At 38.3% G+C, this 22,559-nt stretch overlaps 1 protein-coding gene across 7 annotated transcripts in view; it reads left to right on the top strand.

Annotated features, from left to right (window-relative positions):
- Nucleotides 1-22,559, top strand: part of Lmpt (four and a half LIM domains protein limpet) — a 220,117-nt gene that overhangs the window by 88,364 nt on the left and 109,194 nt on the right. For 2 of the 7 annotated variants that reach the window (XM_072298384.1, XM_072298380.1), the window contains exons 2-5: nt 4,490-4,824; nt 6,838-7,018; nt 9,796-10,026; nt 13,679-13,894. In XM_072298384.1, the coding sequence (XP_072154485.1) occupies nt 4,664-4,824; nt 6,838-7,018; nt 9,796-10,026; nt 13,679-13,894 (789 nt within the window). In that variant the 5' untranslated portion in view covers nt 4,490-4,663. Of the gene's footprint in view, nt 1-4,357; nt 4,825-6,837; nt 7,019-9,795; nt 10,027-13,678; nt 13,895-22,559 lie in introns of all 7 variants that reach the window. The other 5 variants (XM_072298385.1, XM_072298379.1, XM_072298381.1 and 2 more) reach the window with 4 other exon arrangements.

Below are 22,559 nucleotides of genomic sequence, written 5' to 3'. Positions count from 1 at the left end.
GTAAGGTTTGAAAGAGGCTCTACGCGATAATATGAAGAGTGCCAAAAGGGGCCCTAAAATCCGATAATATGAGACATTTCGAAGCCCTTCAGGGCTAAGTTTAGGGGGCGATCGCCCCCTAACCCTCCGGGCTAGTCTGCTGGAAACTTTTGATCTGTGTGTATTAACGTGCTCACTTGCACACTGATAGAAACGTTCTAGTCGTGATCTAAAACTTGACCATAATCGGCCTGTTGCAAACTCCAGCCAGAGTGAAGAGAAGAGTCGTTGCTCACAGAAATTGGCCGTATGGGAATAAGCGCTGCTAAACAAGAATTGTGATAGGTACTCATGAAGGGTAACTCACAGCAGCTCTCCTTGATTATCAATTCGTGAAATTGCCGTACCTGACATCATAGTTTTTAATTCAGTTCTCCGATTTATAATCTTGATTGACCCAACACTGATCTAGCAGATCAGTGCTTGGAAGTTGACATCAGTGTTCAGGTCATTTCGAAAAACAACTGCCATGATCTGAGCACTTGCCATTTTTACCAGGGACACATATCACACGGAGGTAATAAACCTTGCAATCTCATGATTTGGACCCTCTTCAATGTTCTTTCATCATTGGACAATTCAAATATTAAAAAAAGCGTGAGAAATGCAGATCGCAATTGGGTCAGTATTGCATTCTATCCAATAACCGGGATACGTACCAGTAGTCCAAGTTAGTCCAACCTCACACAACAGACCATTTACACGCCTCGACCGGTTAACTCCTAGGCTTTTCATTGATTACTGAATAGACCCAATTGATCGAGTCTCATAGGCCAAATGTGAATTGGATCAAATATTTCCGAATCAATTGACGCTATGACCCACTAAATTACCTGCCAACACGGGTTTGAAAATGATCCACGAATTTGAGTTTTATACACCCTCGGATTCTAATGAAATATTTTCCGATTATTTAAGGTTCATACTAATCGTTTGGCAACAATGTCTTGAATAGTCTCCAGAACAGCGGATAAACGCCCATTCACCTATTTTGACGCGACGAAGATTTGTCCGAAAGTTGTGCAAATCCAGCCCCGTTGATCGCACGAATCAGGGCGTGAATTATGGCCATGGAGCCTGGAATTTGTCGAGCAGCATTAATCATGATTTAAAGTACATTTTTCGGTCCAGGGGAGACGATAAAAATAGATCCTGCCGGTATCATTTTCACTCAAGTAACTCTTTTATTAAATTACTCTTGCCGTTTCATAGTCGCTCGGTTTTACGGCTTTCTTCACTCTCCGCAACGGAAAAGTTCAATATTTTCATGGTGCGTTCATGCGGTCGTTAGAACGCGTTGTTTTTATTTAAAAAACTACTGTGTAAAAAAAAAAAAAAAAAAAAAAAAAAAATAACACCGAAGAAGGAGAAATGAAATGTTGAGTAAATTTCATAGGTAGTTTTACTGTTTCAGTAATGTCGAGTTTGATTATTTCATATTCCTGGTGGTTCCTACATCAAGATAAAAGTGCGGATTGATGATCCTCTGACAATGGTACTAGTATCTTGATTTATATTGCGAGGAAAGCTCCGTACTTTTGATGGATGCCTGCCATTCCTAATATTAGAGCGCCTTCAGTTTCGTATGATACTGTGCAATACCTCTGGTGTGAAAAAGTTGCTTCAAGCGCCGTGGCACGCTGCGTTGCGGCAGGCTGGCAGCCAGCACGAAACGCGCATTGGCGCCTACAAACATAACAAGGATACTTCACGTGTTGCGCAATGCGTGAAGTATCCCTGTTAGGTTTGTAGGCGCCAGTGCGTCGCCGCTCCGCTTTGTGTTAGGTTCTAATATTTAATCTGGCGGAGTCAGCGTTATTCAACTCATGATTTTGAAATGTTCGCACATCCTGTATGGATTATTCTCGTTTTAAATGATGAAAAAAAATATGTATCAAAGTAAAATATAACGTGTGTTTTGCAAGTATTAAGGTGGTTTCGTATCAAATTTAATGATTTCCAAAGCACACGAATTTCTACACAATTTCTTACAGCCTTTAATAATCGATGGCGAAAAAGCAACAGCCAGGCGATGAAGTGTAAAGCCCGGCGATAGGAACTATAGCCCGGCTGCATAATTTTTTATAGCTTCGTATAGCCCGGCCATATGATTTTCTCCGCATTCTACAGCCCAGCTATATGATTTTCTGTAGCCTTCTTTAGCCAGCTATAAGAATTCCTATGGTATTTTGAAACGCAGCTCTTATCACCAATTTTTACCAGGGTATTGATAGGACCAAAATAGAAAAGGAAATAGAAAAGCGGAGAAAGCTTCTTTTTGCATCTCTCAAGCACTGTTTTTCTGAGGAACGCCACGTTTGGTTTTTTCCGATAGATTTTATGAATTCAGCGTCGCAGCACGCTTTTTTTTAGCATTTTCAATTTTTTGTGATAGATCTTGAATTTTTAATCCTTTCTTCGCTGTTATTCCTTATCAGTAATAGCATGTCTTCTGCATGACTTGTTTGAAAGGTGTATAAGAATGTAAACATACATGTTCTTTAAGATCTGACAATTTTGGTCATACTTCGTGTAAGTTATTCCTATCGCTTGTTTTGAAGTCGTGGCTAAACTTTTAAGTTTTCTGCTTGATTCCTCTTTTACCCTCATTATTAATAATAAATCCACGAACGATTGCAAAATTGGAGAGCCTTTAGTTTTTAATTTGCCTTGCCTTGGCATTCTCGTGAGATTAAATGGGGGTGTGTTTGTGAGTCATGACCAGATCTTGGCCGGATCTTGATCCTCATTTTGGGACCCAGAGTCAGATCAGGATTCGATCATGATAAGGCTCAGATTCATTTTTCAAGAGGGTATCAATCAAACTGAGGGATAAATCTTTGAGAGATCTACATAAATAGATCTCTCCATTAGGTTGCTCTAAGGGGTGGATCGATGGTTGTTCCTCAAAACTTTCTACTTTTAAAAGTAGCCCGAATGGTTTTTGCATTTACACCAAAAGAAACCAAAGACAGCTTTTGACTCTAAATCAGAAGATTTTGACCTCGTGTAAATACTTCCTTAAAAAGTTATCAGCTTTTCTTGGGAATGGTTTCTCCTACATAAATTGAACGATTGGTTGAATTTTGATCTACGACTTCGCAACTGCGTGCTTATGAAATTTATTATTCTAAAAGTGGCACATATTATCATCATTCCTGAAAACTTTTTGTAACTGTACCTCATTATTTTCTGAAGTAACTCTTTGAAAATATCGCGAAATAAATTGTAAATTTTAAAAAATTACGACCTAAGAGGAAATCCTAAAACCCTCCAATTAGATGACTATTTCTATGATTCCTCTCCCCATTTGAGACTCTGGAAAGGAAGGTTTGAGGAACGACTACGATCAAACTCTAGTAGCAGTGACTGTCAAAAAGCACTTTTCCAAAACCCCTCAAAATATTGTTAACAGTTATGGAGAAGAAAACCTTTTTCGTTGTTTTTTTTTTAGTAAAATTCAATTTAAAAGAGAATTTAATGAGCAATTGAATGGGGTACTCTTCATTCGTGTTGAGTCTTTTGGCACCCTGAAAATAAACTGCGGGAGTGAGTGTCGTAACTACGGGCTATGTAGCACCACCGTCCGTTGGGGGCTTAGAGGCTTGGAGTTCTGGGCGCTAAAGCCGCGTATCTACAACTGCTCCGGGTGCAGAGACCGAAAGAACGGATGCTTTATCAATAACTTTTGGCCTCTAAGTCCCCAACTGACGCAAAGTGAATCGAGTCAATTAGAATGGTCGGACATGAAGTTTTCGACTAAAACTGTCAATTTTGATGTTTATTCCGTCACATTTTATATTTTGAGGGGTGCTTCCAGAAGTTAATTTCACGAAAAACCACTTTCAGAACCTCAAAGTTTCATATTTACGGAGTTATGAGCGTTTATAGTTTCCAAATTTTGTCCGACCTCTCCTATTGACTTGATCCACTGTGTGACAGTAGTGCTGTACAAACCGCAAGAATGACTTACACCCCCGCAGTTTTATCTCAGTGATATGTTTAAGTAAAAAAATATCCAAAAAGAGTTCGCCTCCACTGAAAAGAATAATATGCTGTTTTAGCATCTAGGGTGTCAAAAATGTGTCTGGGGATCCAAAGATTTGCCTTTACTGCCTTCGCAGTTACCTTTACATCATGTGAATGCAAATTCAACTGCGTAGGCAATCAAGGCAGCATCCTAGGATCACCAGACACATTTTTGACATCCTAGGTGCTAAAACAGCATACCATTTTTTTTCAGTGATCGTCAAATTGAATAGTTTTTCAAGAGTTGTCTTTTTAAAATTTACGAATCTTTTAAAAAACTTTTTAATAGTCGTTGTGACCAGGGACCCCTTAGTCTGTATATTTCCCAGCCGTTTTTAACGTGGCACAATCCTGGTGTCAGGATCGGAGCCCGGGCCTTTGAAATGAGCATGATGCCGGGGATCCCGGGCGTGGTTTTCAGAGCCGTTTCCCAAGTTGCGAGTTGAAGGCGGAAAATGAGCCTAAACAGCGGCGTTCACCGCAGTACGTGGACAGACTTTTGACTCGGCGGAGTCCGCGCACCGTCTCCGACCCGGGCCTCGCGCCCGCGCCCCTCGCGGCGACCACCCTCTCGGGGCCCGCCGTCGCCGCCAAAATGCTCGACGACAAGAAGTTCCCGCACCAGTGCTGCCCTCTCTACGGCGCCCTCGACACCTCGCTCATCCCGTGGCCGGGCCTCAAGTTCGCCTGCGTCCGGATTTTGGAGTTGTACGGCAAGGTCTTCGACCAGATCCAACTTTGCGAGCTTATCATTAGGTAATTTCAACCCTCGCCTCGAGTTCAAACCAGGAATCTAACCAGCAGAAGGGTTCCTAGGGGGCCAGGCGCCTTTCGGCCACCGCTAGATACGCCCATGTTTCTATTAAGAGCCGTTCAAAAAGATGATCCTTTTTTGGGAACCCAATGAATCAACTAGGTTAATACAGAGGAAAATGGAGGGCAAGAGATCGCATAATCAAGTGTGCTCCAGGAAGGGGGGAGATGCAGAGATGCATACTATCTGAGGGAATCCTCCGGGGTTTGATGGGACTATCCTGGTTTCAAAAGGAGGATCCAGGGACTTCTTCGGGAAAATTTTGCAAAAGTGAGTCGTCCTAGAAAAAATTTTGAGTGTCCTTGCCAAAAACTTGGATGAAATTTCTATTTTAAAAGTATTAAGTGTATGTCATTATAGTTCTTGGGGAGGTTGAGTAACTTTCTAGGGGGGCCGGACCCCCTTCGACCACCCCTAACAACGCTCATGTTTCTATCATCTCATCTAAAGAGCCTTCCCAAAATGTGTCCGTCTTCAGGAAATTCAAAATGAATCAACAAGATTATTATAGGGGAAAATCACTGATTGCTATACCATACCGGGTTCTACGCACGGATCGTTTGTTTGGTTGTCCCTAAGTCTAGCGACATTTTTTCTGTGCCGCGCCACTTTCAATTATTTATCGTGGTACAGCAAAACTAATTGCATTTTTCTCCTTGTGCCATTAAAAACACTGTTGATCAGAGAAAATCAGCATTTTGCCTAGTCAGCAATCTGCGATACACATAGTTTAAATGGTCGAGATAAAACAGGGTTTAAAATGAATATAAGATGCCATTTACGAAGTGAGAATAAAAATGAGATCCAAGCGAGTAATTTTATCAGATTATGACTAGGATACCCAAAATAGTTAATAGACGAAAATGTTGCTCTCTTTTTGAATGTTCAGTACGAGTGAAATGAGGTACATCAATTTGTATTTTTTTGAGCCACGCCGACGCGTTGATGACCTAATTACTCTGGCTTTTCTTTTCCCTCTCAGTTATTACCTTAAAGAGCAGGAATTCCGACATCTCATAAGAAAGAGTGATTTAATCTCGTATAAAAGTGAAATGTCACATCCCTCTTTCTCCCATAATGCGCTCTCGTAGCCTCACAGTCATGCTCCAGTTAATGTCTTCATTGATGTCGAGGGAAGAATTAAAGTTCACACGGGTCATGGGGCGCACCAACGAGGGTAAAAGACGACCCGATAACAGAAATACGGGCTAAAGAGTTTACTAAGTATACCGTAGTTATTTTACTTTACCCAGTGAAGCTAAAAGGAGTATGAAGAGTGGCTGGGACAATTTATATGGAATTGATCCAGCCTTTGAAATTTTGATAAATAATTGATGTTAGGATTGTATCGTATCTAATCCTCGTTTTCCCAAGTAAGTTCCGGGTTACAGTGGATCGAGTCAATTAGAGGGGTCGGACATGAAATTTTTGACTAAAATTACAAATTTTGATGTTCATTTCGCCACATTTTAAATTTCAAGGGAAGTTGATAGCAGATAATTTCACGAGGAAACCGATGTAACCGTTTAGAACCTCAGAGTTTCAGATGAACAGAGTTGCAAGCATTTAAAGTTTCCAGATTTTGTCTGGCCTCTTCTATTGACTTGATCCACTGTGCGGCGTCCAGTTGAGGCAAAAATATAGATTATTATATAGATTATTATTATATAATATTAAAGTAGAGGCAAAAATACAACAATATACCTGTCCCTTCTCAACTCCTATCTACGTTCTACGTTCAACGGTCATGCTCATGATTACAATTGAGAAAAGATTTGTGAAATAACGTAGGTTAGCGCCATGTACAATCTGTAAGTCAAATATTTTTGAATATTTCTTTTCCCCTCTGATGTATTCGGAGTAAGATGAATGGAACCCAAACTAAATGATGAAGAATTGTAATTTCATGATAACCTGCAACTGTCTTTACAACCGTGAATGTTGATCTGTTTCAGGAAAACGTGTAACTCGTGCAAGTGCCCGCGAGAGTCGCACAATGTGTACCACGAGGAGTGGGTCAACGTGAGGGAGAGGATTGGATTCAAAACGCCCGCCAATGGGGACAGACTACCCTCGAAGGAGCTCTGTTTGAATGAGGGATACTCCTGGGTCCCTCCCGGATTACCTAGTAATAAAGTAAGTAAGATATTGTCACGGATGATCCGCATACTATTGTGCTAAGGAAGAACGCCGTATGAACATTCGAGAGTTGCTGAATTTCCTCCGATAAAATGTTTATTTTTGAGGAAACGTATGGATTTTTTTCCCTTGTTTTTAAGATCTATAGGTAAATTTGCGGACAAAATAATCTGAAGAATTGGAAGAAAAATATTAATATGTTTACTAGGAAATTTGTGTTTTATCGAAGGAAATTTGGCAACGCCTGAAGGTTTATACGGCGTTTTTCCTTAGCACGGCAGCATAGCGAAATATGTTAAAGTTAGATGTACATGTTTTATCTATTCACCCTAGGACAAAGAGGAACCAACTTCTACTGAAGAGGCGCATAAAAGCAATTTTTGAAAATATTGAGGTAGTAATGATTTCAAGTAAAACTAGTCTCAATTGGACTGAGTTAAGCAGAAAGGAACCAACCCACATTTTGGGAAAAATTTAGTTACGAATGGTTTTGAACTCAACCACTGCTCTGCTATCTATCGCCAAAAATTCAACGTTTTTGTTGGAGAAAATGTTGCAGAAATTGAACTTGAAGTTTATCTTTTACACTGAGTCTTATGGAGGAGCCAAACTTTAAACCTCTTTTTCTCGGTTCGATCCCGGTGTGGCTTGGTTCCTTTCTGTTGAACTCCGTCCAATTCATGCTCTGTGTAAAATTCGCTCCCAAATTCCAATTTTCAATATCAAAAAGTCAGTTTAGACTTTCCTTCTGTCCTTAGAATCCATTTAATTATTTCGAAACTTCAAACACGTATTTCTCGAAAATGCGCCTTGTCCTCCAAGTCCCTCATGTACACCAAGTACGTGTAACCGGAATGAAAAAATAAAATTGGAAAATTCGACACAGTAGGACTTTAAACTCGAACACAGAGGCGGAAACAAGAAATTCGGTGTGCACATTTTTCACAGAGTAATCTAGGACGAATATTACTCAATATTATCATTCAATTATGTCAAATGTACATTATTTTTTTTTTTTTTTTAAAAAAAAACGCCTTTCAGCTCTTTTATTGTGGGTATCCTCAAAAGAACAAAGTGTACCATTCGGACATTCAACGATCCAGGGAATAAATTACTGTTTTATGTAGTTTTTTTCGGAAAGTCCATCAAAATAAGCTAATTGTGTCAAAATTAAAGTTTTATAAGTGTGCAGGTAATTCGTCGCGGTCGGTGATGTAATCGAACTGGTGTGCGGTGTAGCATATCAAGTGAAAAATCTCGGTAGGTTTTAAATCTTAAGCAAAAAAGGGGAAGAGGACGATAGTCCCTGCGTATAAGCCTAAAGTATCATTCTCAACCAAAAAATGACCAATATTCAGAGAACTGAAAATAGGATCCTTTTTTGGGGGGGGGGGAGGGGCTCGCATTCGATAAGGTAATCGACTTCTGTGTCAAATACGAGGTTTTTCCCCAAAAAGAATCTTGTTATCATTTCTTTGAATTTTGCCAATTTTTGATTTAGAATGATTCTGTAGTCTCTTGCGTAGGGCTACTACCATTTTTATGCTGCAAATTCCAAACCTGCCATGATAATCAACATAATACATATCGCACACCAGTTCGACAACGCCAGAAGCCGGGCCGATTTAACAGTTGAAAAATAGAAGATGGATATTAGCAACAGCCGACGACCGCGGCAGGGCACGCTGTCGATCATGCAAGCGCCTTCAATTTGGACGGGATACAATTTCGCGACGACAGTGCTGTAATAGTTCCGTACCCGACGACAGGTCGGGCGTTTCAATGCATCACACATTCTGAGTCAGCCATCACGTGAATGATTCTTTATTCTGAGACTATCTCTTATCAATTTTTAAGGATGTTTCAAATTAAAACAAATATCCGTTGTTTTATTCTCATCAAGTCGTGGCATTGAAGCAGGTTAAATTATTGTCTGACGTAAATATTGGAGTTTTTGCGTGTTATAAAGAGGACTTTGATTTGAATTACTTGCAGTTATCACGAACTTTTATTTTCTCGGCATCATGATGTAAAGTAAAAAATGATGAGTATGAAAAGAAGAAGTAATACCTGAGAAGAAACTTATGTTCTTTAATTGTTGTTCTTTATCATTTCTTTCTATTAACTAATAGTTGATGGAATTCAAAAATTGATGCACCCCAATTCACATTTTTGGAATTTCGATAGAAAAAATCTTCAGAGTGTAGAGGAAAAAAAAACACATTGGATCTAGAGTCCAGACTCTTAAAAACATCGACAAGAAAAAGTACCCTTGATTCAATCAGAATCTAGCTTAAATCAAGAATCAAGCCTCTTAATACCCTTTGTTGCATGAGCTAATCGTTGATTTTGGAGAGAAAATCTACATTGTACAGTATTTTTTCGGCAATAGAGGCAATTGGAATCGATTATTGTAGTTTTTTTTTTTTTAAGTTAATAGATCAGACTTATAACGCTCTCCCAAAAAATTTCTTGCTTTGATTCAATTTAATACTCCAGCATGGAAATGAAGCTGAAACGCATTTGTTGCTTTCACGCAACGCTATGCAATAAAGGGTTAAGCGGATTTCGTTTTGATTCAAGCAAAAATCCGATTGAATCAAGAGTATTTTTTCTTGTCAACGTTTCCAAGGGTCTGGACTCTAGATCCAATGTGTTTTTTTTCCAGTGTGAAGAAGAAATGTAATTATTAAAACCATGCGATTACGTAGCTCATTTGATCAAGTTTTAATAAAATGTCTAATTCATTATTCATTCTGTGGCTTTTTACACAGATAAAGCAGTTTTTCGATTGTTTTCCCGAGCATCAAGTACCATGCCTGGGGACGCCCGGCGACAAGTACAGGGACAAGCAGTTGGTGCTCCAGCTACCGAAGCAGGACCTGGCCCTTACCTATTGTCGACATGTGGAAAGGGAGCATCAGCAGAGCTTCGAGGACTTCATCAACGCTCGAAATGAAATCGCCCTCGATATCGGTTACGCCGTCCTAGTCAAACACACCACGGTACGTCATCAAGGATATCTTAGAAGGCAAATTGAGCATATTTCTGCTCAATGGAGATGTTGCATGTGTGAGGAATTTGCGATTTGACTGTTGATTCTGTTGTAAAAGTTTGCAAGAAACACGGTGGTGCCACTGGTTTTCTCTGAAATCAACTCCCAAGCTCAAAAAAGCTCTCAAGTTGAGGCCAAAATGGAGGGGATATCCCACGCTATCCTGAGAGTCCATACCTCTACATCAAGACAAACTCTCCATGCAAAGATAGGGAGCAAATACATCGACAGGGGTGCCACTTTATTTGGGGACTCCAAAACTGAACACACAGAAACCCTGCTAATGTATTTGCTCCCTATCTTTGCATGGAGAGTTGTCTTGATGTAGGCGTGGACTCTCTGGATAGCGTGCGATATCCTCTCCGTTTTGGCCTCAACTTGAGAGCTTTTTTTGAGCTTGGGAGTTGATTTTAGAGAAAACCAGTGGCACCATAGTGTTTCTCGCGAACTTTTACGTAAGAATCAATAGACAAATTGCAAATTCCTCACATATACAACATCTCCATTGAACCAGAGACAGGTGGGAAAGAAGAAATGTGCTCGTTAGTCAAGGGCCGTATGAATAAATGAGAATTATAAAGCGCCGGTGACGTCAGCGGCGACGAAGACGCCACCGCGCTCGCTCGTCGTTCGTTTTAACTTACGAGCCATGTCCACAATGCTCTTTTCCCATGTCCGCGGCTCATGAGTGCCACATTCAGTTGGCGCTTACAATTAGTTCCGTTTGGTGGAATATAAAATCCCGCTTTTCTATCTCCCAAAAAGGAATTACGCCCACTTTTACAATGCTTCTTACCCAGCTTTCTAGAGCACGTCCATCTTTCTCAGTCGTCTATAGCCCCGTTTAATAGAAATACGTCCAATTGCAATTGGACGTCTTTGTGAGAAAAAAAGAAGTCTATGTACATTGGAGGATATTGGGAAAAACATATCCGTTCAAGGGGTAGATTCTATTTCGAGGTCATTTGAAAACTTTCCTGGAAGTGTGACTGAAGGTGCGCTTTGAAAAATAACTGCGGTCTATATTTATAGGGAGTGATAAAATAAAAAGACTTGTTGCGATAAGTTGTAATTGGTATTTGAGATGCAGTAAACACTTTTATTTCCAACATAACAACATACATATGTATTTAATACTCAATAGTTAACGAGTTTCACAGTGCCTGCATTCAATGAATAAAGTAGGTACAATGAAGGGATCTAAAGAAAAATAATTTTAAAATATTTTCTGCACTTGCCCGACAGTCTTGCATCATCAGTTTATGTATGGACTAGTGACTCTCATAAACATACCTTAAACGCCGTCCAATGAACTCGAGAATGCTCAGCCAGTTAAAATGCCATGTTTTTCTCCGACGATGAGGTTTTGATTTTTTAGGCGGCTGAGGAGACTTGGAAATTAAGCGAGCCTTTTCAGACCTTTCCATTTTCGAAGATCGCGTGGTTCGCTCTCAAACATTTACAGTTCTTATTTCTCAGGCTTCTTTCACTCCCGAATAAAAAACAAAGAGATGTCAGGAAGACAGAATTTTCAAAAATGTCACATTTTCGAACACAGTTACCACTATATGCAAGAATCAAGAACAAGAACCAGAAAAAAGAATCATTTAGTTTATGTCTTTGCACTAACATGCCACGACAATTCCGGCCTCTATTCAAGTTATCAAAAATTTTCTTGTGGCTGCATTTGCCCAGTGATATGAAGAATGACACTTCACGGCTATATCTGATTTTTTTAAAAAAATAAACACGTGTAAGCGGAATTAATAAAGGTTCCGAAATTTACCTCGAGAAACAACTGCAAAACAGAGACCATTTTATCGTATTTTGCACTCTCTTCTATGTGGTTTTAATAGCAAACCAGCTCTTAGACAAACAGACAGCCGGATATAGATACCTCGTTATCAGAGCGTTCACTTTCCGGAAAAGTCTACTTTCACTCCAGACACTAGTGTGGTTGCACGAGTTAAGAAAATATTAGCTCACCTGATATGCAGCTTGCAACTAGCTCACTCAAAATACCGTTATCAAAATAGTCGAAATCGTTGCCACGTGAGGATCAATTGTAAGTTACTCTCACCGATTCAAAATATAATATCGCGACTAAAAATTTTCAAGAGAATCGATGTGTATTTACTCATTAAATGAGGAAACTTGGCAACGTTTAAGGCGATTACATGAAAGTGAAAGGTTCAAAGTTGAATGGGTTTATAAAGAAAGGGGCTTGCTTTGATCTGTTATCTATATTATCGCTTTCTATTTTAAATAATTACGCATATTCAATTGGAAGCATAGGTACATGTTATCTCGGGGAATTAAATATGTCTATAGATGTAACTATGCTTTTTTACAATAATTAGCACAAAGAAAATCTAATTTATCATCCTACCAGGTGCATGGAAAATACTTTTAATTCATAAAACATTGACCAATATTTGTTCACACTAAAAAAAGAGCCTAAAAGCAAGCTGTTTCTTGCTTAATATGAGCGGTTTTTAATACAAGCATCTTTTCTCTTAGTGTAAAAATTGTCTTCTTGATTCAATAGGAAATCTTCTTTACAGCGAAAAGAAGAGTTCTGCTCCGCACTGAGCAAAAAAGTTCGGTCTTATGAACTGTGGGTACGCTGCTGCATGTATATCGGCTGTGTTGCTCGGTTTATGGGTGGTTTCACGATAACTGGAATAGTTTTGTCGCCGTAACAGACAACACATTTTTCGGTCATATTTTTAGTAATGATAATCACTCGAATTTTTTGCACTAATCTTCACAGGGTTACAAGTTATAACTGTTTTCAACGATTATCGCTCTACTTTTCAATTTTAATATATAAATGGCCGAAAATGTGCTGTCTGTTACGCTGACTTTTTACCGCGTAACAGACTGCGCATTTTCCGAATTTACATAATATCAATTGAGAAGTAGAGTAATAACTCATTAGAAAGCGTTATAGTACGTAACTCTTTGAAGATTAATGCGAAAAAATTCGAGTAATTATCTTTACTATACAAGTATGACCGAAAAATGTGTTGTCTGTTACGGCGACAAAACTATTCCAGTTATCGTGAAACCACCCTTATGTGACCGCACTCCCGACTCAAGGAACCGGTATCCTCGGTTCAAACAACCAGTACATTTACACCAAACTTATCTATAGAAAAAGCTCGGTTGCGTGAACTGATGATATGGTTTGTAGAACCGAGAGTGGGGTCACGTGGACCAAATAGCACGACTTCCAATACCTTCACTTACCTTACTTACTACATGCACGAAAAAGAAGTTGGGTAACATTTACAATACTATACTCTAGTTAAAACACGGCACAACCGAACAGTATGGTAACTTCCAGCAAAACTATCGTCACAATAAGGAAAAATCTTGTTACTTTCACCATAATTTTGATGAAAGCTACCATACTCTTTGGTTGTGCCGTTTATTAACTAGACTATGATAAATGCTACCTAATTTAATTTTCTGTGACCTTCTTTAGCGGTTCATAATGACCGATCTTTTTGCTTCAGCGCAGTGTGGGTATTTGAAAAAATGACTAATTTTAGTATTTTGAGGGGCAGAATTTTTAAGTATTTGTTTCTATGTCACAGGAGTGTCCGGAATGTCACAAGTCATTGACGCCGGGCGATGTGGGAGTCTTAGCAATAAAGATGGGGGACGATCGGCTGTGGCACCCCAACTGCTTCATTTGCCACCGCTGCCAGGCCCCCCTCGTAGATCTGGCTTACTGCGTTCACGATGATCACCTCTACTGCGAACGACACTATGCCGAGCAGCTGAAACCCCGCTGCGCTGCTTGTGATGAGGTCAGTCTTAATCAAACTGTAATGCACGGGGAAAAAAAAAAAAAAAAAAAAAAAAAAAAAAAAAAAAAAAAAAAAAAAAAAAAAAAAAAAAAAAAAATAGACCTTCTTTGGCAGAAATGCAAGTACCAAGTCGCATTTTTGAAAGAAATGTTTTGAGAGTAGTTTTGAATCTAACAAATCAATTTTTCCAAAATTTTGCTAAAATTTAAAGTCGAAAAAAAATCGAGGTAAACATTGTCAACCTTTGTCCTTGAAATCGTGTCTAACCGAGATGTAAACCGTGTCGCGGCGTGATGCGTTCATGCCATTATGGGTATAATTGGATGCTTAAAATCATTTTTTCCTGCATTGTTTGAAGTATTAGGCATTCATTAATGCAGTAAAACAATGAAAATCATACACGAGAAAAGATTTTCAACAATTAGCAAGATTTTTTTTTGATTTTTTTCATTTTTACGGTTTTCTTGCATTTCTTTCTGGGCGAACCTGCTTGTAAGTGATTCGGAAAAAAGTGCCCGCAGACGTAAAACACATTTGAAAATGTGTGATATTGGCTACGCGAATAGTGCATCAAGAAAAGATTCTGTGTTAGTAGATGTTAAACTTTTTTGCATGCTCAATGATATTTTCGTGCAACTTTGCCCTCGAAATTTCAACCTCGTTGCCTGTATTCTAAGAGTGGATCAGGCCATAATCAATCGTAGATATTAGCCTTATTTGCGATTGTAACTCCTTACAGTAAAAAGATTCCACTATTCCTGCGTCCAAGTCGGGGGTAGTATATCCGCGTAATGGAAGGCGCTTCGCTTTTCACCAGAGTATAGTGATAAATGGACACAAAACTTCTTTTCTTGAAAACTTCTGTGATTTTTCTTCTCTCTGTGAAAAATATTTTCTGAAATCTCAAGGCATAATGTTAGGACCGGTCCCATATTGAATAGTAGATGATTGGAGTTTTGGAAATCAAAATGTAGTTGCATCGTTTATAGTTGTCTCTTAATGACGCGAAAATAGTCAGTCGTTCCTTCCTACGAAATATATTTCATGAAAAAGTCAATTTGAAAAGTGAGAATCTGCATTTACTCCTCGTTGAAAAATAAATGAATTTACGAAAAAGCGATTATCTCATGAAAATAAAATATTTTATTTTGTTTTTTGAAATATTCGGGGGAAATTTTTAACTTGAATGTAGAACGCCTCGTGAGAACATTTAAGGAGCTTGGAGGACAAGGCGTATAAGTGCAGTTTTTGAAATAATTGAGATGTCAATGATTGCAAGTGAATTTTGGTTTAAGGCAGATTCAGTGAAAAATTTGCTCTCAAATTTCAATTTTTAAGCATCAAAATATCGGTTTCTTTCCACCATAAGCATTAATGAAATTTCGAAACTTCAAACACGTATTTCTCGAAATAGCAAAAACTGCATTTATGCTTTACATTACGTTTTTAAACTTGAGTCCAGTAATCTCATCTGTCCGAGAAAAAATGTGTATGAAAGGTTGACCGTTTAAGATGATTATTGCTCTCTATTTTGCGTAACTGCAGAAAATTAAACTGTTAAACACAAACCGATACACTAAAAAAATCTCAGAAAAATATTACACGAATAGGAAGTAGACTTTAAACATTGGCCTACACTCTGAAAAGAAGTAGACTTTTCGTTTAGTTTTACCTGATTATTTTGTAAAAGGTCATTAAAATCTGTTTGACAGAGGGGTATTGAACGATTTAACATTATTATCAATTTACTCATCCACTTTTGTGCCACATATTGTGAAAATATGTGATTTGTCTTACACTCGAACCGTTTTCTCCTGGAAGTATTAGAACTAACGCTGATATTCGCCAGTTTTGCTCTCTTTCTGTGAATTTTTGCAGTGAGTAAGATTTATTGTAGTCAAAGTCATCAGAATTTGCTTAAAATCAGCTGAGATTTGAGAAAATTATTAGTGAGTTTATGTATGACAAAATATCAGTAATATGCACGAATTCTGTGGCTTTACAGTATTGAATTCGGGCGTATCAAAGAACGCCTTCAACCTTATGAGTATACTATTGCTGTTACACAGATGCTCATACTTGTATTATTTGTGCTGCAGCGGAAGTTGTTTAGCGAGTTTGTTGATCGAATCGATATTATACTGATAATTTTAACATAGTGCAAATCAGATTGACAAAGTACTCTATTTTGATGAAAGAAAATGGCGGGTTTCAAATCTCAATGAAGTTCAGGACTGCTTTTCAACTTAAATGCAATGCTGTTAATTACCACTAAAGTTGCACCTTGAGTTCAATGAGAGGAATGACTTCTGTTTTTTTTTTTCCGAACCTCTGACCTCTTATTTTATGGTGCAACTGACCGTATTAACACGATTATCATATTGTTGTGACTCCAATGACTTCAAAACGTCGAACATTTGACGAAGGAATCACGTGCACCCTTCCGCATATGGAAGCCCTCCAAGTGACCGGCAAAGACTTGCTCAGACAACAATGTGGTGTTTCGATTGATCGATTACAGTCGCTGATTCGAGGAAGTTAGATGCACAGAGCAATACCAGAGGTCTCATTTGCATGCGATGCTTACAACCAATACGCCTAGTTCCAAAATACCGCATTATCAGAACTATCAGAGAATCTGCGGTATCTTGTTAGGTAAAATAACTACCAAAATAAAGTTACACACTAACCCCAATTCTTTTGCTCCTTCAAAATTCATCCAGATTTTTGAAAAGAGTGACTAAAAAACTTACCTAAAGTTTGCCAACATCTCTGAGGTCCCTAAATGTTGAATTACAGTAAGCCACATTCTCTAAAAACTGCAACTATTTTAACCTTCGAGAAACGAGTAAAACTTATGAGAGGGATATTTCTTCAGTCAAATCGCTAGTATCTGTCAATTTAATTACGACTCGCAGCGTCACGGAGCAAAACTTCTTCCAGTTTACGTCATTTGAGTGCTGTTTTGACTGAATTTCAATTTAGAAATATATTTCTAAAAAATACCCAAATTATTAATAACCTCCATGAAAGTACTGAATTAATTAGCATTAAAAAGTGTTGTCAATTTTTGTTGAGAATTGGAACTGAGAAGCAAGTTATTTCTCTCCGGGAGGGGGGAAGGGGTAGGTTTATTGTAAAATTTTAAGCTATGCCACGAAAATAAACCGTTCCCAATGAAAAGTTAGTACTTAGATTGTTGCGAATAGGTGTAGGTCGTGGAATGAAGCCCTCGACATGTCCTGTCGAGAATCGATGTAAGCTAGTCACTCAGCCGGCCTTCTCTACCTCGAGCATTGTCCGATTATGATTCTCATAGTTTTCTTTTCTCCGGTTAGCAGCTCAACGAAACCCGAACTCAATTATTCGTGCTCAAATCTTCGTGTTCAACTACTCGTGTTCAGCCTTCGTGTTCCGTGCAAAATGGTTTTCAATATCATGGTGCTTTTTATTATGTTCCTCCAAACAACGCTTTTCCGACTGTGACTAGGCACAACGATTTCTGAGATCTCCATTTTTTTGGCGAAATTTTTACCCTGTGAAGAAGCCTCGGGCACATTGAGTATAAAGTTTGAAATGATCCGATAATTTTTTTTTACCGAATGCAGTTTATTGGCTAGTTGCGCGGTGGATTTCGCATATGTATTAATCTAAGATCACAGTGGTGCTATAAATCAAATAACTAAGTGACTAACTATTTTACGGGACATATAAGTCATTAAACAATACATTAATATTATACGCTTTTTCGTGGAATGTGCTTCTTAATCTGTTAACGATTTGGAAGCTCTTTTGTGCCCACCTGTCAAACAGCACACTCCAAGAAAAATTGAAAATTCCTCTCCCTGGGTCGGGGGAAATATTTTTAAAAATATAAGTTCAAGCAATATGGCTTTTCAACGTCTCATTTTGACACTAATTTGTGAAACGATGAAGTAATCTTGGGTTTTCCTAACATTTTAAGCAGAATGCGTGAAAAAATTAGTTAATAACTTTAAAGGAGAAATGTGTACTTTTTTTTAAACAATTTCAAGACCATCACGATTTGCCTTCTCCTTCAATAAAATGCATCTTGGATAGATTTTTTCAAAATGAAACAGGTAAGAAACGCCTAAAATCATTGCATAATTAATAAATTCTTCCAACAAATAAATTAGCTAAAAATGAATGTAATACCAATAAAAGGTCTCACCATTTTTACAATTAAGTTGTATAGTCTAGTTTTCTCTAAGTTTTCCGAATAAATCATAATTAGATTGCATTTAGCAAAAAGGAACCGAAAGAATTGCAATGTTGCCAAGATTGTGCAACTTCATCCTTTGCAGTACAATTTCTGAAATCATGAAAAAATATGAAATTTACACGGTAATTTTTGTCCTAAATTTGCAGTTTTTAGCGAGTAAAATAGAATCTGTTAATGGGTAATCAGATTATTCCTCCAAGACAAGAGAAGTCGCACAATGTTAGCAACATTACAATGCTCCTGGTTCTATTTTTCAAAATGCAATTCAATTATTCTCTATTCATTGCTTTGGGTGTAAAACGCCCGAAGAGAAACGATTTTTTCCAGCAAAGACTTTCTTATCATAGTTTTGTCACAGTAAAGCTGTAGTTGAAAAAAAATAGTTTTGATGAGTTTACACAACGGTTTTATTTATTACTTTATTTTTTGAAGTGCTAGATCTCAGAATTTAGTTGTGTCGGGATGTTAGACTTCGTGAAACAATCCCTCTCATAGCAGGTGGGTATAACCAAAGAAACAAAATATCCCCCGGGCTCCATTTTTGTCACGTCACTCGCAATAGGGTTTCGCGCACGAAAATAGTTCACGTAAAAATATTAAAGCAAACTTTACATTCTAATCTCTACCAACTCATGATTAATTAATTTACTCGTAACCGCACGTATATTTTACCAAAAATTCTTCATGTTCTCTCTCATCACATTACGTTATGCCCATACAATGACTTCGGGACGAATGGACCTCTGCTTCCACAAGTTCTGAAACGAACACCGAAAATAAAGTGGAAGAGTTCAGTGAACGCAACTTTGCTCTGCATATCGACGGTGAAACTACCAAACCACGTATCTCGGTTTGCGACGTCGCAGACTTCCTGTCATACTTTATTTATTAAATGAAAAACTACTTAACATCTAGTCTTGAAAATTTCTGTGATTTTTCCTCTTTGTGCGGAGAAAATTCCGTGAAAATTTCAGGGAATAATATTGATTTGGTCTACTTCAAAAAAATAAAATGTGAGCGTAGATTTTTAAACACCGCAAACGAGATACGTGGTTTGGTAGTTTCACCGTCGATATACAACTCTGCTCTTGTATTTGACACGCCAAAACACCAGAATATCACACATTTACGCGTTATTCTCTCATTCCAACACCTTGGATTCGAACTCTGGACCTCGAGTTTATGAACTCCCGAACATTATGCAACAGTCTAAATAGTTGTAAGTGTGCCAAATCATGGACGATTAATGTAGCCTCAGACTCGCGGAAAAGAAACGTTTTTCGCTGGCTACGTTGAGCTGGATTCGAACCTGGGTCTCCCGCTGTGCGAGACGGTTCGACGCCCACGAAGTGATGTGCCACTTCGCCTGTCTCCGCGAAGTCTAGAATTACTCGTATTGGTGGGGAATTTATAATTCGATATCGAAAGGAAAATATCATCCAAACAATGCTCATGGCGGTTTTCAGGTCCCAATTTTGTTTTTAGCCGTAATTGCAATGGTACCTATTTTTGTGGTAACAACTACTTCGTCCCGATATCGATGCTGCATTGTTACCAGAACCAAAAGAATTGCCGTGCCAAAAACGTATCACGGAAAAAGAAGTGTCAGGGGATATCCTCTAAAATTGTGGTACTACACCAATTTTTTTGATAACATGGGCATTTCTAATTAATTGTATTAGTACTGCAACTGAAGTCAGAGTAGTACCGCAACATTTGGGTTAGTTACCATTGGGATACTACCATAATTAATTGAGATGCTACCATAATTAATTGGGGTAATACCACAATTAATTGGAAATGTCCATATCATCCAACAACCTCGTGCTTTTTTTCCCCCGTGTACAATTGAAACTAAGGTTAGAGAAGTAGATGGAATCTAAAATATACCATAAGCAACGAAGCAAAGATCAAAGCAAAGATTTTATCTTCTCCATGGAGATTAATCATAGCAAAGATTTTATCTTCTCCATGGAGATTAATTGACCTCGCTTAGTACTAGTTTGCAATTTGAAGACTAACCTTTCGCACGGAATCCGGGTTTGTCGGCGTGGTTGTAAGGTGACCTCACATCACCAGCTTACCCATGAAAAAGGAAAAGCAAACAGTACTAGAAAACCAAATGGATATAAAAAAGAAAAAAAATGAATTCTGCGTGTTTGTAAACACGCTGATCCAAATTATTCTTATTGGATGTAACATCATGTCATCGGTCATCCATTGGCAGTGAAATAATATTTTTCGCATCACCGTTGGAGTTTCGTGTTTGTCTTGGCGAAAGTAGGTTGTTAAAAATTTGCGAAGGTATCCTTGAAGAAAAGAGAAACACGGCTAATAAATTAAAAATAAGAACTTGAAAACAAGGAGATCCGATAAAATAAAAAAGGCGGCACAATCATGCTTTTCCGCCAGCATTAATTCGCCACTGAGCGAAGCTTAACTGCTGCTTCCGCGGATATGAAAGGATTAGATCCGCATCATCCATTCCGGCAAATTTGTTTTCAAAATAGAATGTAACCCTTGCGCAGTTTCGCACTTATGGGTTAGTGAGACGAGTGCAAAATCTCTGTGAACAATATCCACCGATGCCAACTTTAACAACTTATTTCAATTCCCTTCTGCTTTCGGCACGCCTATTTGCATCTCACTCAATACAGCTAACCGGACAACAAATCAAACATACAGTTACAAGCATCAGTAGCAGCTAGATTATTTTTTTAAATTAAATGGTTCTCCTTTAACAGGGCTCATAATTACATTTTTAGTAATTAATATTTCCTCCAGAAAAAATTAGCATCATAGATATAGATAATTTTATAAAAAAAAAACAAGGAAAAGAGCAAAGAAATATCTGTGAGAAAATTGGTGAAAATGATGAAATTAAGAAGCTAAGATTGTGAGGTTTTGCAAGTTGTTAGAAAGGTTTTCCTCTCGTTTTTCCAAAAAAATTATAATGTTACCTTACCTACGCGGGCGCGCCGTTCCGGTATGTGAAAAAATTAAATTATGGAGCATTTAAAGTATTTATCAAGATTCGGCAACACACATATGACGATTCGATCCCGAAATAAAATCGTTGTATCATACGAGAGGGTAGGGAATGGCGCTCGAATGAAGAGAGAGTAGAGGAGGGAGGGACTGATCGTGTTTTGTTTGGACATTGCAGGACAGCCAAAAAATTTGATTTTTGTTATTATTAATATCGTCTTTTCGTTCACAGTGAGCTATTTTTACTCGAGTTTCCCTAATGAGACCCACCGGGCAGCCGGTTCGCTCGTAAAATTCCGAGTTCCCGCGGAATTTCATCTCAATTCTTCGGAAACTGTTTTCGGTGTGGCAACTGCAACACACCCATTTTTTATTGAGATACTTTTGACGGTGACGGGAAGATGGGCATTTCGTAAAATATGTCCACAAGTAATATTCTGATCGCGTAGATGGATTACAAAACTTACGAGACTTCATTTTTCCTTGATCGCTTACTGAGGATTTTGATTATAGTTATCAAGTATTAGAATTGAAAGTCAAAATGAACTGATTTCTCTCTCCATCAGTGAAACTATTTTTGTTCCTCTAAATATTACGGCAAAATAAAGTTATTCCAGAAACTTTGTCCCGAAAACATACAAATGTACACCATGGGTTTACGAAGGGGGGTTCAGGGGTCTTGGCCCCCCTAGAATTGAAAATAGTATCTGCTGCCCCCTCCCCCCTAGAAATTCTAGATGGAGGAAAAACCTTGTCGAGGATGATACATTTTTTTCACGTAGAGTCTTAACTGTAAACACCGTGTTCATTCAGTCAGTGTCTCCAAAAGTGTTGAATGCAGCAATTCGAAAGTACTTTGTGCTGAAAGGAAAAAAATAAACGTGATTTTTCTGCAGAAATTAATGAATAATCTGCGCCATGGAAGTCTTTGAATGTGGCCTTATAGATTTAAAATTCCAAAAAATGTACAGATTTATTGAATGCAACATTTTGGAAGTATTCTTTTCTGAAAGTTCTAGCGATAAACGCTATTTTTCCTCAGAACGTGATGGAAAATCTGCATCATGGAAGCCTCAAAATGCGTCAAAATAGATTAAAGATTCAGAAATTTTTCCCCAGGGCTACCTTCAGACCCTCCCTTTCACTCGCGGCTTGAAAAACTTAACCACCTTCTTATTGGAATGAAAATGCATTACTTCCACAGTCTGCTTAAGCGAAGGATTATTGTAACTTTTCCGACCTCTTTGCATGCAATCCGCCGGAATAAAATGATTTATCATCAGAGACCGCAGATTGATTGAATGTTGCGCACGCTAATTCAGAAGAATAGTTGATGTCTCAGAATCATAAATTAGGCGTATAAATTTGTCAGTGACTCACGAAATTGGAACCTTTAATTGGGTCACGTCTCAACATTGTACTGCGCCATCGTCG

This window comes from Bemisia tabaci, chromosome 3 (genome assembly GCF_918797505.1).
Source record: "Bemisia tabaci chromosome 3, PGI_BMITA_v3".
Lineage (NCBI taxonomy): Eukaryota > Metazoa > Arthropoda > Insecta > Hemiptera > Aleyrodidae > Bemisia > Bemisia tabaci.
This window is presented reverse-complemented; position numbering and strand designations above follow the sequence as displayed.